The sequence below is a fragment of the Echeneis naucrates genome, chromosome 24, assembly GCF_900963305.1.
Source record: "Echeneis naucrates chromosome 24, fEcheNa1.1, whole genome shotgun sequence".
NCBI classification, from domain to species: Eukaryota; Metazoa; Chordata; class Actinopteri; order Carangiformes; family Echeneidae; genus Echeneis; species Echeneis naucrates.
In genome coordinates this window covers 2,507,233-2,523,893 of record NC_042534.1, presented here as the reverse complement: position 1 = coordinate 2,523,893, position 16,661 = coordinate 2,507,233, and the positions used below count along the sequence as shown (strand labels likewise).

The 16,661-nt window shown below is 42.7% G+C and overlaps 1 protein-coding gene across 2 annotated transcripts in view; it reads right to left on the bottom strand.

Annotated features, from left to right (window-relative positions):
• Positions 1–754: 754 nt before the first annotated feature.
• fam184ab (family with sequence similarity 184 member Ab) overlaps positions 755–16,661 on the bottom strand; it is a 95,084-nt gene continuing 79,177 nt past the window's right edge. Inside the window, exons 17-22 of one of the 2 annotated variants that reach the window (XM_029496232.1) lie at positions 15,302–15,486; positions 12,716–12,862; positions 7,506–7,623; positions 6,845–6,949; positions 5,262–5,518; positions 755–999 (exon numbers count right to left, since the gene is read on the bottom strand). In XM_029496232.1, coding sequence (XP_029352092.1) covers positions 918–999; positions 5,262–5,518; positions 6,845–6,949; positions 7,506–7,623; positions 12,716–12,862; positions 15,302–15,486 — 894 coding nt within the window. In that variant the 3' untranslated portion in view covers positions 755–917. The remainder of the gene's footprint in view (positions 1,000–5,261; positions 5,519–6,844; positions 6,950–7,505; positions 7,624–12,715; positions 12,863–15,301; positions 15,487–16,661) is intronic. The other variant, XM_029496233.1, reaches the window with a different exon arrangement.

Below are 16,661 nucleotides of genomic sequence, written 5' to 3'. Positions count from 1 at the left end.
ACACAAGTAAATGTCACAATAATTATTTATTAAGCATACACATTATAATATAAATATAAAATATGCTATTTTTGTTTTTAAAATTTGGTGAGACATCATTATATCTGTGTTGAGACAGACAACCATACAAACAGGTTTTAATATTCTACCAAAATCTGCTGAAACTTCTATGCAGCTGTAACAAACTTGCCATGATGGTGCCGTCCTAAAATCAGAGCCTGTATTCATGGAGCATATCAGAGCAGTGTAACTGATCTAGGATCAGGTCCAAATGTAAATGTCAAATGTCTTAGATCAGCCCTCCTAGTCTAAGATGGGCCCACGTACAGAGAGACAATAACCTACCGTATATTTCTTTAGATATATATTTCTTACTGGAGTCCAACAATGGCAATTAGCAGCATGATGACGCACCACTCAGTTTTTTTTCTAGTTCCAAGAAACTGCAAAATAAGTTAGGAAGTAAATAAATCAAATAAACATCAAACATACTGATGATCATCGTCACTGTTACTAAGAGAGAAACTCGTCCACAGTGAAACAATCAGAGATAATCGAGCAAATCAGATCAGAAGTGATGATGTTTGACAGCCGGAATCAGGCTCAATTCAGTTTCCCCTCAGCCAACGACACCGGGTGGATAATCATTCCATTTTTACCAAAGTCAAGTTCATCGACAGATCAACGAGAGTTTATCCTCAAACCGCGAAGTACAGCTTCAGTTGGCTGAATCTAAAGTGAATTGATCCCCAAACCAATCAATGACAATAAAGAACAAATAGATTTAACATTTTTTCTCTTTTTTTCAGTTAGTTTTCTTTTTTGTTTTTTTTTTTGTTTGTTTGTTTGTTTGTTTGTTTTTTTGTTAAAGTTTGGTCGACATGCTGAATTCCTTGTGTTTGCAGGTTTTTGGTCAATCAAAAGGAAAAGTATTGAGCGAACCACTCCTGGCGCTGGGCGTCCGGGGAGTCCATGGTGGAGTCTTTAGTTTCAGGAGGGCTTCAGGGCGACAGCACAAATAAAAACAAGGAAAAGTTTCAGATTTAATATCCAACAGGCCTCAGAGATAAAGTCTGACACGGTTACATACAGAAACAATGAAATGAAGAACACATTTTTATGGTTCTTTATACTTCTGGATCTAATATTTAGTTTACAGAACGAGACTTTGATTCTAAACTTTGATGCAATGCTCCTGAAATATTTACTTAAAAGGCTAAATATGTGATTACAACCTGTTAATGCTGATCCTCTGCTCTGAAGTATCTAAAGAAGAGACTCAGGATAAAAATATTTAAAAGAAGTTGAGTATGTTTGTGTCACTTCCTTTAGTCATTTTATTTCGAGGCTTTCAGTGTATCCTGCTGTTTTACTTCATTAAGATTTTGAACTCAGACAGAAAGATGAAATCGGGTATTTAACCACAATATAAAATTACAGAAGTAACACAAAGTAAAAGCTTTTTCCACCTCAGAGACGGTTCACTGTTTTAATGACTGAAGCAACAAGCTAAGTGTGAATCATTTCACGGCTGGATTTGATTTAGGCCTGAAACACAGAGGTTTAAAGGATCTGAATGTTTGGGCCACTTCTCTGTCCACAGGGAGGCAGCAGAGTCATTTCATGCTGTTGTGGCTGAGCTGCCACAACAAACTAAACAAAACAAAACAAAACTTTTTTGCTCCCTGTGGCCCACCGTCAAGTCCACACTAACTTAAATAAACCAAGTTTTTCCTGAAAGCATCAAGAAACAACAGCAAAGTTTGTGGCACCCCAGGAGGTCTGGACTCTGGACTCTGGGGTTCTGGACTCTGGGTTCTGAGGTCAGAGGTCTGGCTTCTGGACTCTGTGTTCTGGGTTCTGGACTATGGGTTCTGGGTTCTGGACTCTGGGTTCTGAGGTCAGAGGTCTGGCTTCTGGACTCTGTGTTCTGGGTTCTGGACTCTGGACTCTGGGGTTCTGGACTCTGGGTTCTGAGGTCAGAGGTCTGGACTCTGGACTCTGGGCTTCTGGACTCTGGGTTCTGAGGTCAGAGGTCTGGGTTCTGGACTCTGTGTTCTGGGGTTCTGGACTCTGGACTCTGTGTTCTGGGGTTCTGGACTCTGGGTTCTGAGGTCAGAGGTCTGGATTCTAGACTCTGTGTTCTGGGGTTCTGGACTCTGGACTCTGGGGTTCTGGACTCTGGACTCTGGGTTCTGAAGTCAGAGGTCTGGACTCTGGACTCTGGGTTCTGGGGTTCTGGACTCTGGGTTCTGGGGTTCTGGACTACGCACTAGACAGAAATTGTATATAACATCTTCTGTATGTTAATTATCAGTTTTTGTAGTTGAAAGAAACTTGTTCAGTAAAATAAAAAATGGTCTGAAGCAGAAGATCTTCAGATTTGGTTTAAAGTTCTGAGTTGTTTGTCGCCGTTTGTCATAAAATAATGACACAACTTTGTGTTAAACTCACTGTATTTGTTACCAACATGTTAATATTATTATATCAGATAATGAGCCGTTAAGAATGACGAAGAGACTCTAACGGTGTGTGTGATGTATCCGTGTCTAACCTTACTTGTCTTTAAGGAAACATGTCGACACATCTGAACTGTGTGACGAGAGAAAGCTGGACGTTTCCTCGGGGAACGTCGGCTCCCAGAGTTTGAAGTAATTAGATTGAATATATCAAAACAAACTTCTGCTGTCTTAATTGGCTGCTCTTTAAACAAACAGTCCCATAACCCCGAGGAAACGTCTAAATGTCGGAGGATGGTGTTTTTACTTTCTCTGCTTCGAGTAGTCAATTTCTTCCCACAAGGATTTCTTAATTTGTTCAGGCTGACAAATCGTGTTTAAGCTGAACGTGATCACAGAGCGAAGCGTCTGGGAAACAAATACTGCCACATTAAAACAACTTTATTTACACAAATTCTGTTCTGAGTGAACAAACACTTCACTGTTATAAGACTATATTACACCATGTTTGTTTCTTTAATTCAGACGAGGGGCCACATATTTATATTCACTCCACTGATGATTTTTAGCTCAGTTCTATACAGAAAAACAACACAATCTACTGTAATTTCTTTTAGAGCAATATTTCAATGGAGACAGCTTCGTTTTAAGAATAACTAGTTTTAACTCAGTATGAACTAAAGGGGGATAAAAGCAGAAACATCATGGAGACGGCGTCAGTAAAACATTTCTCTCAGTTCATTGTATATTAATGAGCAGAATTAGTCCTCACAGCTCTGCTCAAACGTCACATCATCTGATGCTCTCGTCTGTTGAGCTTCGTCTTAAAAGCTCTCTGATATTCAGCCAGATTTCAGTCTGATAGTCTAATTCGTTTTAAAAGTGTCTTCGAGGGTTTCAGTGACTTTAGTGAATAATGTTTTAAAGTGATGATGATCATCATCTGTTAGGAGGGTTACTGTCAGTCAGTCCACCTGGAACAAAGAGTGTGTGTGTGTGTGTGTGTGTGTGTGTGTGTGTGTGTGTGTGTGTGTCGGTGCAGGGCACCAAAAAGCAACAAAGTGCATTAATTAATGTGAGTTTGTTTGTTCAGAGGAGAAGTTTCACCTTTTTGTGTGTTTTGTGTTTGTCCCGAGCTTTTTGCGAAGCAGCCCTCCATCATTTCAGAAGTCGTCCTTCATGGAAACACCAGCAGAACATGCAGCAGGACATGCTCACACACACACCCATACACTCACACATGCTACAAAGCTGAGGAGCGGTGCGTCAAAACACACTTCTTGTCATGCAAGTTTGTTCGTGTGAGCGGCACGTTAGAGGAATCGTTGTCCCGTCGGTTCACACCACCAGAAGCATTTATTGGACCACAGAGTCGAGTTTTCTTTCAAAATAAGACACCACCACACACAGAGAGACTGTCGACGATAGCAAAAGACAATATCTACTTCATGACAAAATAGTTTATTTATGCTGTATAAAAATAATCAACCCTGTTTGGAGCTGAAGAATAAAAGTGCAGCGTGTGCAACATGCTGACAGTCAGATGAGCGTGAGGTTGAAAAAAAACTACACAACTCACGAAATGACACAATGCAACGACAAAAAGCTACAAACACAAATTTGTGTAACATCCTGCACAGACGAGGGAAAGAGCATGCACACTGTTAACATGTTCAGACTGACGGACACACAGTTGTGGATAGGAGAAATAAAAACATGCCCCTTTTGCATTCCAAGGCCATTCTTTGAAGCTTCAGTCGCTCGTGGGACTCGTGTGTTCTCATTCCGCTTTAACGTTAACCGAAAATATTCAGCAGGTAAATCCAGTCACCTGAGGATCAGTCTGAGTTATAAACTCTCACCGTGACTTTTAACTGACCATCTTCCAAACCCCCCCAGACGGCAGGCCTGCAGTTTTATTTTTCAACAGACTCGACCACACAGATCAAGTTTTGTGGGATCTGAGCTTCTGCTCGTTGGTGGTTTATTTTCTATAAAAGTGCTAAAGCGACACACTGTTTAAAAGTGTGTTTGTTTTTTGTTGAAAGTGCAGTGTAACTGGTTAACTATCTACAGAAGTGACTCAGCTTTACTTCGAAGGTCACAGAAGAACCAACCACCTTTTAGGGATTACATGTTCTACTCTACAATGTGCTCGGTGAGGTCACACTCCAGACGTGTTAACAGTCCAGACTTCAGATAAACTTGCTATCTAAAATAGCATTAGTGTTGCGTCTGCCAAAAACATTTGTCCTTTTCTTTTTTCTTTTTTTTTTTAAATCAACAATGAAACGTATGGTGTAGAAATATTGAGATTAACAAGCTAATTCAAGCTCAGCATGTAAAAAGAAGTCTGTTCTTACATTTGTCACAATTACACCAAGAGCAGAAGAGCTGAGAAGCTCTGCACTGTTTTCATGTTTGCTTAATGAGCCTGATCTGCCGCTGTAATCACTGTGAAAGGTGTCAGCACCGCAGACTGGCAGCAGGGCTTAGCCGACGGTCAGTTCCATGTTCGGAAGGCTTTCATCTAAACTCTGCTTCGATTTGATGCTGCCTGAGGTTTGTCTCAGTGCCACACTTGGCAGGAAAGGATGAGAACGTAAAACATCATTACAGTTTCTTCACAAAGAGTTCTGCTCTTCTTATTTGGACATTCAGCTCCTACAGAGAAGCTTTGACTCCAGCTGTGAGTCAATCCGGTAAAAGTGCTTTAATCTCTAACTGACCGGCGGCCTGTGATTGGATGATTGGTGCATGGACTGACCAGCTTGCTGCCTGTCGGGGCTGAGAAGGTCTCACCTCAGGAATTTCTTGGGTTCGGTGGGAGGGGTCGGCGGGGGAAGAGGTTTGTTGGAGTTGAGCTCAAGGTGGTGGAGGGGGGAGTTGGGGATTGGCTCTAGACGGCTGGGCTGGGCCGGGGGCGGGGGAGGGGGCTGTGGGGGCTGCCCACTTCCTGTCCCCACCACGCCCACGCCCATACCTGCTGCCTCCAGAGCCCTGAGATTAGGAGAGCTGCTGAATCTGCTGGCTGCTGTTTTCTCATTCTTTTTCTTTTGCTACACAGAAAAAAAAAAAGAAAAGGAGGGGCATGGGGGTCAAACGGGAGCAAATGGGAAGTTTGAAACAAAATAATAGTAGAAGATAAAAGGAAATGGAGGGGAAAAGGGCAAATGGAGTACAGGGAGAGCTCTAGAGGTCGAAACAGTCCAGGCGGCGAAAGACAGAAAAAGAGCAGCGTGCTGACTTGATCATCTTTAGTGGATCGGACTGAGGACTGGCAGCACCGGTCGCTCTGAGCAGAATGGAAATTCAGATGAGAAGAGATGTGTCAAAGCAGGAAACATCTCACACTAACAAATGGCTTGGAAAGCAAAGGAAAGCTGGACAAACAGTCAGGAAGAACAATCGAACTGGGTGGAAGAAACCCCTCGCTCGCTAACACACAGTGAACACACATCACGTACACGGATAGGTGGAGGAAACACACACGCAGAAGCAGAGACACCCGACAGACGTCGCCAACACTTATATATCGACCATGCAGTGGGAACCACTCGACCCAGCTGCACTGGGTCTTAATGTGAATGAGGAGATCCTCCACAAATAAACATTTTGGAATTCCTTTGTTCTCTGGTTCTCTGGCGTGAAGGGGGCGGGGCTCAGTTGGCACAATGTGATGTCACTTCTGACCAACTTGCTGACCAATCATTAGAACCAAAGTTGTACATTTGGTAGATTATTTGCCTGCCGTTAATAAAACCTCTTTAATTATGAATAAGCTTTTTTAAATGTTAGAATTTTCAAAGTCGGGAAAGGAAAAGTTTTCGGGGGCTTTAAAGCAGGAGGAACTAAAACATTAAAAAAAAAAGATAACGTGCCAATTTATTTTCTCTGTGAGTTCCAGTTTTATTTCAGTAAAAACTAATTAGCTGACAGTGTCATCATTTCGTGGAAGCTGAAGGCCTTCTCAGGTCAGTCAGATTAATACTTGAAGTAAATTTTTTGTTGTAATTTAGCACTTTTTGCTTCACCTGCTTCTAATTGTAAAAATTCTAAACAAAAGGGAAAAAACAGCAGGTATTATTCAGACTATTATATTATAATCCATAATAATGTTTTTGTTGAAGTTAGATTTCCTGCTCAGTTCAGCCTGATGTTCTAATTTCTTCAAGAACAGCGACAAAGAAAATTGATTTCTGAGTGCAACAAAGCAACAGAGGTCAGTTTTGAAAAACTCAGTGCCGATTGTCCTTCGGGTCGACCAGCACCGATGGAAATGAAATGAGATGGAGTGGATATCATCTTTGCTATGTGGTAAACTGAAGCGACAGGCTCAGCAGAGAGTCCCTGTGTGTGGTGTGCTACAGGAAACTCGGGCCTACCTTGATGAGCGGGTTGATGACTCCTACGTTGGGACTGGCGTTGAACACTTTGTTGAAGTTGGTCTCCCTGTTGACGAGCTCCAGCTGGTAGAACTTCTTATCATCCTGGAGCAGAAAAAATCTTGTTAGCCGACAGCCAGAGACGGAAAATGGCACAAACAACAACAGACTGCAGGTCTCAGTCACAAGCTCGTGACTCAAGGCCACGGTGGCAGCACTGCACCGTGACTAATGTAAGCTGATTTATAAAGTCACTTTTACAGTGTGATTAGTGCAGTGCAGCCCCAGAGGCCTGGAGTTATTGTCATGTGTCCCTGACAGACACAATGAAAATCAGTGTTAATGAGGTGAAGCATATTGGATCTCAAACAGTTCGCCGTCTTAAAATAAACCTTCGTATAAGTTAGAGCAGCTTCTTTTTTAGTAGAAGATGTTTTCTTTAGGTCAGATAATTCATTTTGTATTCAGACACTAACTGAATATTTTCTGCTATTTACTCCAGTAAGACTGATTTGTTTTTTTCTTGGAACCTTTTTGACTTGAAAAATGTAAAAGCCAAAACAAGAAAAGAAAAGAAAACTAATTTGCATCTGCCTCATTTATGATAAACAAACAGGGCAGGGAGCCTTGTCGTGGGTGTAATTCTTCGGCAGACACCTACCACCAGCTTCTTGACCAGAGATTCTCTCTCAGAAACCATGTCCTTCAGCTCTGCGATGATCTGCAGATCTTCAGGTCGACTCTCTCTGTTCCTGAACTTCTCCTCTGAGCCTTCCAGTCTGTTAGAGATGGCACCAAAAACACAACAACGTTAAAGAACACACCGGTCAGGAAATGGAAATCCTCTCTCTGAGGGGCTGTCAGGTGGTTGCAGAGGTGACCCCAGACTGATGGTGTCGGCAGCCCACCTCGGAGATTTGGGGACAACAGAAGCACACCGTCAACATGCCAGTTTGCTTCTCCTGATGGTGCATCCCTGCTGCTGCCGAACGTAAACACAGACGAGGGGTGAACTCGTTAGGTGGCTCAGATCTAAGTATGTGTTACAAGTTATGAGAACTGAATATCTGCACTGCAGGGAATAAAAAGATGAGTGATTCATCGGCGTTCCCTTTCCATTAGCCTGTGATCAATAAAGCGGTGATTGTGTCCGGTCCTGTTCTCCGCCTTCTGCTCTTCTCATTATAAAAACGATTAAAAGGTTGTACTTTGAAATCAAAAACAGAGCCGTGCGGCTCCTCCGGAAGTTGTTTTTGCTTCTGTGAGTTATGAGAAGTTTGAGAAATGTTTTAATGGATTTTTGTTACTTTCCAGCAGCCTATAGAGAAATCACCACTTGTGTAAAAGCTTGGAGTCATTATACATCCGCTGACATTTGCCTGAATGCATCACACACTAGGAGGAGAGTGAAATTTAGTTCAGGCAAAAAAACAACCAGCCATAACCGACATTGTTTCTGGTGAATGACACATTTCTTTTAAAAAAAGGTGCTGATGTGAAACAGCCTTTGGAAGCCTCCACATGGACACAGCAGTTCAAGTGATCTAAGTTCTCTGTTTTATTTTGTCTTAACAGCATGTGAGATGGAAAAATTCAAGTTTCAATGCAACAGGAGGACAGAAAAGCGTGATCTGAAGCTTTCTGAGGCTTTATGTGACTGATGTGAACAGCCTTTCTCTTCCCACACGGACACAGTACGAGCCACTGAAGGGCATCTTTGTGACATTTACACCTCAGCATGAAATCACTCTGTTCTTCAGAGGCCGGGCAGCGGAGCAGCTTGTCTTCCTGATAAACTGCGCTCTCTCCGAGGAGCGTCCTCTCTGTGAAACTCATGCAAACTGATCTGCAGTTCTGTCAGAGTAGAGCAGAGTCTGCTGCGGTTCGTCGTGTTCCTCCCGTCTGACACAAACTGACTGATATTTCTGCTACACTACTGTAATTATTGAACTCATTCAGTAAGTTTCAAAGAAAGAGAGGCCAACATGCAGTTTTAATGGAAGTGAAGCCTTACTGCCATTTGCCAGTTTGTTAGGAACACCAGGCTGAATGAGTCAGACTGTACGCTCCTGGTAACCTGAAAACTGAGTGCATGTGCACTAACTGGCATCACTGAATATTACCTTGTAAAGCTTAAGTGAATGTTAGCAGCATCAGCATTGTTCATATTTGGCCTTCAAAACAAGCAACTCTGCAAAAGCAATAAAACATTCCGGCCTTGTTAAGTTGATATAGCAGACATGTTAGCTAACCGTGGCTGATTTACACAGAAGAGCTGACTGCTAACTGCGGCCCTGCTGCGTTGCTCCCACATTGTCTTGTTTACACCAAACCAAACAGAGGTGGCACAATTCTGCTGCAGTTTAAATGCTCATTATGTATGAGTAGATGATTTTAGGTTTACTCCACAACAGGAAGCCAAACTGCTGTAACGGCCCGGTTGGTGAAGAATCTCAGTCACACAGCACCGTCAGAGAGAGCCGGGGAGTTCACTTGTTCAGTAAGAGAGATGATATTTTCTCTGGTGGTTGTAGAACATGTTGTTTCGAGGAGGTCTACACGGTGGAGCCCAAACTCAGTTTGTATCGATCTATCAGCGTGTTGAAATGGAGCTGAATTTCCTCTGGGCAGCAGCACAGTGCAGCCAAACACTCAAAGTCCGGGGTTGTGCTTCTGCGTTTGTTCCAGATCACGTGATCAGAAGTTGGATGAACATCGCTGCTGCTGCTCATCTCATATATCAGTGTGACCATTAAGAATCCTCATTATTTGAGTGGGAAAGTAGGTTTTAGACTCCAGATGTCAGCAGTGAAGCGTGTTTTTGTGGTGAAGGTGGTGTCTGTGATAAGACGGGGACTCTGGGCCTCGCAGTCTCGTGGACTTCACAGCGCTGTAAACTACTGCAGCTAAAAAACTGACAATGAGTGATGAGAAGAGGAAGAGTTGAGTTGGTGCTTCTGTTATCTACGCTGCCTTCTGCTGCTGTCGTTTTTCTCTCATGCTGCAGCAAACTGTGTGTGATGTCCAGAGGAAAAACTGAAGTAGCGGCAGGTCTGATAATCAGGCAGACTTCAATCTTATTTAGGCAACAAAAATGAAAAACGGAGAACGTCCCACAACATAAATGAGAGCTCATTGTGTGTATCAAGGCCGCAGAAGCAGCAGTGTGTTGTTGTGTTGTGAGCTACAGTCTCTGTGCTCTGAGATTTCAGCACCCAAAGTTTCTGCCCCTCTCTGTCAGGATGAGCCATACGTTGGTGTTTTCAGCGTCTTTGTGTCTGTCAAATCAGATGTGGTGGTAAGCAAACCTGCTGTTGCCATGGTTACCTGCCCCGCAATACACCGTACGAGCTGATTTGACGCCTGTTGCTTCAGTGTTGACTGTAATGATGTTTCAGACGTCTGGGTACGTGACGACTGCACGTGTGACGACAAATTTAACAACTCTGGTTGTCGTGATAACTAAAAAGCCCAACAAGCACAAAGTGTAACAAAGACCTCGACCTCCCAGAGGTGTGTGAATATTCAGCTGCGGCAGAGGGGTGGGCTGGGACGGGACGTGTCTGTCGTTACCACGGTGATTAATGAGGTGAGAAGAGAGCCAGTAAAAACTGATCTGATGGAAGAATATTAAGTTTGGCTGCAGATCCACTTTGGTCCAGCAGGTGGAGCTTTGCTTTCACCTGAGTCAGTGAAAGGAGGTCAGCATGATGGTAACACACACACACACACACACACACACACAGCTCAGCATTGTTTCATCTCTCTTCCTATTTTGTTTTCGTCTATTTTGCTTCTTTGACTCTTAAAATCTCTCCTGTGGGGATGAAAAAAAATAAATAAATCACCTTTCACCTTCTTTCTCCTCCTGCAGCCTCCATCATCTTCCTCTGTATTTCTGCCTTCACTTGTCCTTCCTGTCAGATAAAGATGTAACCTAGTGATCTATTTTCTCTTTAATCTTCTACAGATGTGTCGTTTACAGCATCTGCTCCATCCAAACGTCGAGGCTGGCTTTCCTTCAGTGTCACCAGTGATACGGATCTCCTCCCTCTAATTAGATTCGTCCAGCCCCGCTTCATTATCTGCTCTTTGATCCACATTTCATGTAAATCTTTACATTTTCTTTGATCGGACTGTTTTCCTGCTGAGGACGTTCTTACTTCCATTTTGTTTGTGGACGGATGTTGCTGCATGTTGACCAGAGTTTTAGAATGAATAATTCATCTGATTTGAATATTTTAAGGAGAAGGAGCCGGAGCGTCCTGCTGTAGGTGGTTTACATTCCTATGATCCAACATAAACTGTGTTACCATAAGGTTAAATTTACATTTCCTTAAACTGATGTTCCATGATTCAGCAGCACAGAGTCGTGGTTCAGTGTGATGGAGTCTTCTGACTGAGAAGAGCTCAGCAGTCCCTGATATCTCCAAACAGCAATAAAAGACATTTATCATCTAAGTTCAGTTTTCTTGTGTTACCAAACACTTTAAATAAAGATGGATGAAGTCAAGTCTCCGTGGTTCTCTTGGCGGTACCTGACTCTGCTGGACTCACAGGCCAGTCCTGGAGTCTGGAGCCACCTGTCACTCAAAGTGCCATACATTCCATTATACAGAATCTTAAGTCAGATCAGCTGCTTAATGCAATTTATTATCTGTATAGTTTAACTTCCCTTTGAGGACTGGAGGTTGACTCTTGTTGTCATAAATAGAAGGAGGAAATAAATTCTGGATATTTGGGGATTTTGATGATTTATTTACTGGGTTGGTGTACTAACTGAGGTTTATCTGGATTTATGAGTTCAGTATAAACAGTCACAGTTCGACTCGGAGCTTTTCTGTAGAATAAGAAACGTTTTGATTTGATGCTTCGAGTTGAGATGACAGTGATGTGGTGACAATGTTTGGGCTGAATATATAAAGAAGAAACAACAATGTTCTTCAGGAAACATCAGGAGGATTTTCACAGTTCATGTGTTGCATCCACATCAGAGGAGAACATAAATACCGCCGATGGAACCTCGGAAATTGAAATCAGGTACTCGTCTGTACAGAATAAAGTGTGAGCACAGTCATACAGCCACATTATGCCTCATGCATATGGAATCAGAGGACCAGAGGACGCTGGCATCTGTGTTTCTCTTTAGCGTTGAATTCATGCAGTCATTTCATCTCTTTTGTGTCGTGCTTTGTTTTGAAAATGGAACACATTATTTCCAGTAGCGTTTGGCTCAGGTACAGACTGAGGGGTTCACGGGCCTCAGACTGCACGAAATCACTCGCTGCTGCCTTTCATGGTGAGCCAGTTCCTTCACGCACCACAGCGCGTGGTGCAGCTGTTTATAACACATGACACCAGCAACATGATTTTCTAGCAGGGAAATCATTCCTCACAGCCCCCTCCTATTTATACTTCACCTGACGCATATAAAAATAAAAATAGCCTGCATGGATGCGCCTGTTCCTAAACGACTAACCACTGAAAATGTGTTTAGATATGCTCTAGTTGTCTGCGTTGCAATTGTTGCATAGGGCATCACACGGAGAAACAGGAAAAGCGCAGTTTTTCCATATTTGATCATCCGCTTCATTACAGTGGAGGGTTAGGGTTACGAGGTAAATCTGTGGCAGAGTGAAGAGAAACCAGGAGTGTTCGGGCAGGTGTGAACGCGTCGCCTGTTACTCTCCCCAGAGAATACTTGACTGTTGTTTTATGCTTGTACTTGTCACCTGACAGCGCTCAGCCACTTTATCTGGACAAACACATTGACCCGCACTCGTGGCAATCATGAGGTGAGAATCAGATAAATGCCGTCCCCGTTAGCGGCAGACTGTCATCGCTGCTGCGGTGTTGTCGGTGTGTACGTACAGTATCTGGAGGGCAGAGATCTTGTCTTTCAGCACTTCCTGGGCTTTGTTGAAGTCTGACAGCATGTTCTGTGTCTCTCTGCTGTGGACGGCGCTCAGCTCAGTCAGCTCCCTCTCGTGCCTCTTCGTCAACTCCTGTTCATGAACCCTGAGCAGGCAGAAGAGCGGACAGAGTGATCAACCTACCAATTATTTTGTCAGTTAGTCATTTCAAAAACTCCCTCACAGTTTCCATTAGATCGACATCAGCTTTTCTCATTTCAAAAAACAAAACAAACCTTTCCTCCAGAATTGGGACACCTATTTTTCAGTCTTGGGCTTCAGGATCAAACACCTCCTATTTATTTACTGTTTATTTGTTTGTTAAAGACTGCAAACTTTTTCAAATGTTAAAATTTGGTTTGCATGTCACGTCATACTCCATCAAAAAAAAAAAAAAAAAAGAAAAGAAGCCATTTTGTTTGACACTCTCATTCCATCACAATCTCTGCTCCAGGACAGAGCAACGCACACGGTGGTTCAGGAATGACTGAAATGGGTGACATTTCCCTGTAAGACTTAATCAGGACCTGCAGACTCTGCTGCTCTGTCTGTCTGTCACTCCCAGGAGAAGCAAACATAATGGAAATATTGGTGAGATAAAGAATAGAAGGCAGAGTGAAGCCGAGGACCATGACTGCGAGAAAACACTCGATGAATGTAGTTACGGCAGACATGAGAGTTGTGAGTTTGAGCTAAATAACAGGATGAGATGCTGTGAAAATGCAAAATATGGAATGGTGGTATTCGTGATGGAAAACAAAGACACAGAAGTATGTAAATGGTGCAATAAACTATTCACTTTACGAAATATATCCAAGTTTTTGCTATGGGAGGAAAAATGAGCTAAATGAAGAGGAAAAGGACAGAAACTGGGAGCAAAAGATGATAATAGTGAAACAGGGAAGAGAAAAAGGGGGCTGATGAAAGGGAGGAGAATCATGGATGTCTGTCTGCCTCTCGCTCTGACTGGGCCATCTCCCCCCGAGGGGGGCACATCTTATCTCTCTCTGCTTCCTCTTTATTTATTTATCAGCCTATTTTTATCCCTGTGACCAGGATTCAGACAGGCGGTTACGTAACAGAGGGAGAACTGTGCTGCGCATGAGCCTTCCAGCAGAGAGCGATCCAGAGAGGACGCACATACATAAAGGCAAGCAGCACTTGGATACATGTTAGAGAGAAAAGCATCATGGGAGCAGCTATCAAGCAAACACACAAAGAGAAAAAAAAAAACAACAAAAAACACATAAAACTGCAGCCACAGATTGATTCTAATGAGGAGCTGGACCAGATTCAGCTGTAAAGCGCTTTAAAAAAATGTACAACACGCTGCAGTGAACGAGATGATTCTGCTTTTACCCTAAATAACATTCACTTCTGCTAATCAATGGGCTCCTCACACAGGCAGAAAGAGAGGGGGAGACAAAGACAGCCTCGTTTGGGCTTCTTCTCCACTCCATCTATTTTTTTCCGGACTGGAGCAGATCAGGGTTGCACAAACTATCGTCACCTGAGTAAAATCTGTGAAATCAAATTGAGCAGCATCAACTGAAGACTCGGGCCATCAGCAGGAGAAAGCTCTCTGGGATAATGGGTGAACATATGAACGGTGCTGTACTAACAAAGTTGCCTATATAAGGAACAAAACTGTTGATAAAATGTTTTAATTAGTGAACTTTAAAGGTGATGTCATTACAGCTAGGCTAGCTGTTTAAAGCCTTATAGCCTTAAATTTAGCATGTGAAGTGAGACGATGTCGTCTGATTATGAATCAGGTCTTGGTTCTATGTTCATGCTGTAAAGCACCAAAGTGCTGGAGGGAGGAACGCTCACAGCAAACTATCCATCAGCACTTCTGTGACTTTATGACGTCACAACGAAGCAGCCACCGCTCTCAGCCCTCCTGGACCAAGATGGCCGGATTTGACTCATCTAAGTGTTTCCCTCAAATCTGCTATAGTTGTACTTGCCTGCTAGGAAAACAACCAATCAGAACAGAGCCTCAGATTGTTTTTTTTGGACTGACTCACCAACCAATTGTTGCTGGAGCTTCAGAGAAAAGAACCACAAGCATGCATCTATATTTCTAATCAATATAAAACAGGAAAAGAGTAAAATACGGGATATGAGGAGGTGTCAGTGTTCAATATTAACTCTCAGAGCAAGTCAAAACAAGTAGCTACCAAAAATGCATCGTTATAAGAGCTAAAATTTCCATTCTGACAGAGTTTGACTCCGAATGAAACCTTATCTACATCACTTTGAGAAGGAATTCATCCAACAGGCCATGATGTTTTAGTTAACTAAGGCAGGACCTCGTGGTAATTTCTTACTGCCTGAGGTGAAGCCATAAATAATAAAGCAGACAGGAAACCGGAGAAGCAGCTCTCATGACAAAAATATTCACTGGTTGCCAAGTTACAGAACATCAAGATGAACTGCATTGTGAACACACCAGTATCAAGACCGACTGGAAGGAAAAAACCCTCCAATTTACTTGAGTGAGTAAACGCAGTAGAATCTGGTGTGCGGCTTGGACTCGTACCTGATCTGCTGATTGGCTTCGCTGCGGATCTTCAGCACTTCTTTGCCCTTGAGCTCCAGCTCTTTGGTCAGAGTGCTGATGTTTTCGTTGAGCGTGTGGATCTGGTGGTCCATCTGGGCGATGTGGTTCTTCCTCCTGGTCACCTCCTCCTGCAGCTCAGTGATCCGGCCCAACAACTCGCGCTCCTTTGAGAGGAAAATGAATAAACAGATAAATAAATAAAAGTTTGTGTTTCGTTTGTGCATTATTCGTTGGTGTATTAGGAAAAGCAGTCAGGCGTCCTTGGGCCTTTTAAATCTTTACTTTTTTCATAATTTTATTGAAATATATACACATTTACATTTAGGCAGACCCTTGAATCTAAAGTGAGTCGAAAAGTGCAGATTAGAGTTTTTAAGGAGACGAAGAGCTCTCAGGAGAGAAGAGTTTTCAAGAGCTTGTTGAAGATAGAGAAGGACGCTCTCGTCGGATTCAGGAGCTCGTTCCATGATGGATGTGATTGGACACGGAGGCTGAGAAGGAGCGAAGGGCTGAATGATTGAGTGTGTCGACCCAGACGTCACTCTGAAGGCAGCATCAGTGAGTCCAACTTGATTTGGACGACCGTGGCAGCTGTGCAAACTAAAACGGCTTCTTCATGGACTGAAGAAATCTCAAAATGAAACTTAATTTTGCTGGATTCTGTCATTTTGTATTGAGGACTATTACTCAATAAACACACACTTAGACTGTGCGCTTATTGAAGGATCAGAAGTTTCAATCTGGACCCAAAAAGTCAATAAGTGAGAAACTAACAATGAACGCATGAATGAATGAACGCAGCGACTTGTAATCATGTGGGTGAATTTCTAAAACTAAATTCTAATAAATGGAGTTACCTGATCCTGAATTGAATTTAGCTAATGGCCCGACTGTTCACGTGAGTCTGGACTCCCTGCGGAGCTGAGCTGAGCATTTCTCTAAACACAAAGATCTGGTTTATCTTGACTGAAGTGAACACAGCCTGCCGACTTCTACAATTTTTAGGTTTTGCTTGTTTCACACATCAGGCCTCAGTGCTGCTCAGGCTGATGACACATTAGTAAGATTTTACTGCACTGTTAATATCACAATGATGATTATTCAGAATGTGGCTGAAAGTCTTTGACACATGTATTTATTACACACTTCTGTCAAGCTGTTGTCATTTGGATCAATTAGCATTGAAGAACTTCAGTGTTAACAAACATGATGATGGAAGCAGAGCGGGCCTTGTTTGTCCAATTCATCATTATTGATTAGAAGTGAAGAAAGATATAATGTGAAGATTCACAGTAAAAGGTCATTGAAATGAGTAAAAATCTCATTAACTTGTCTCCGT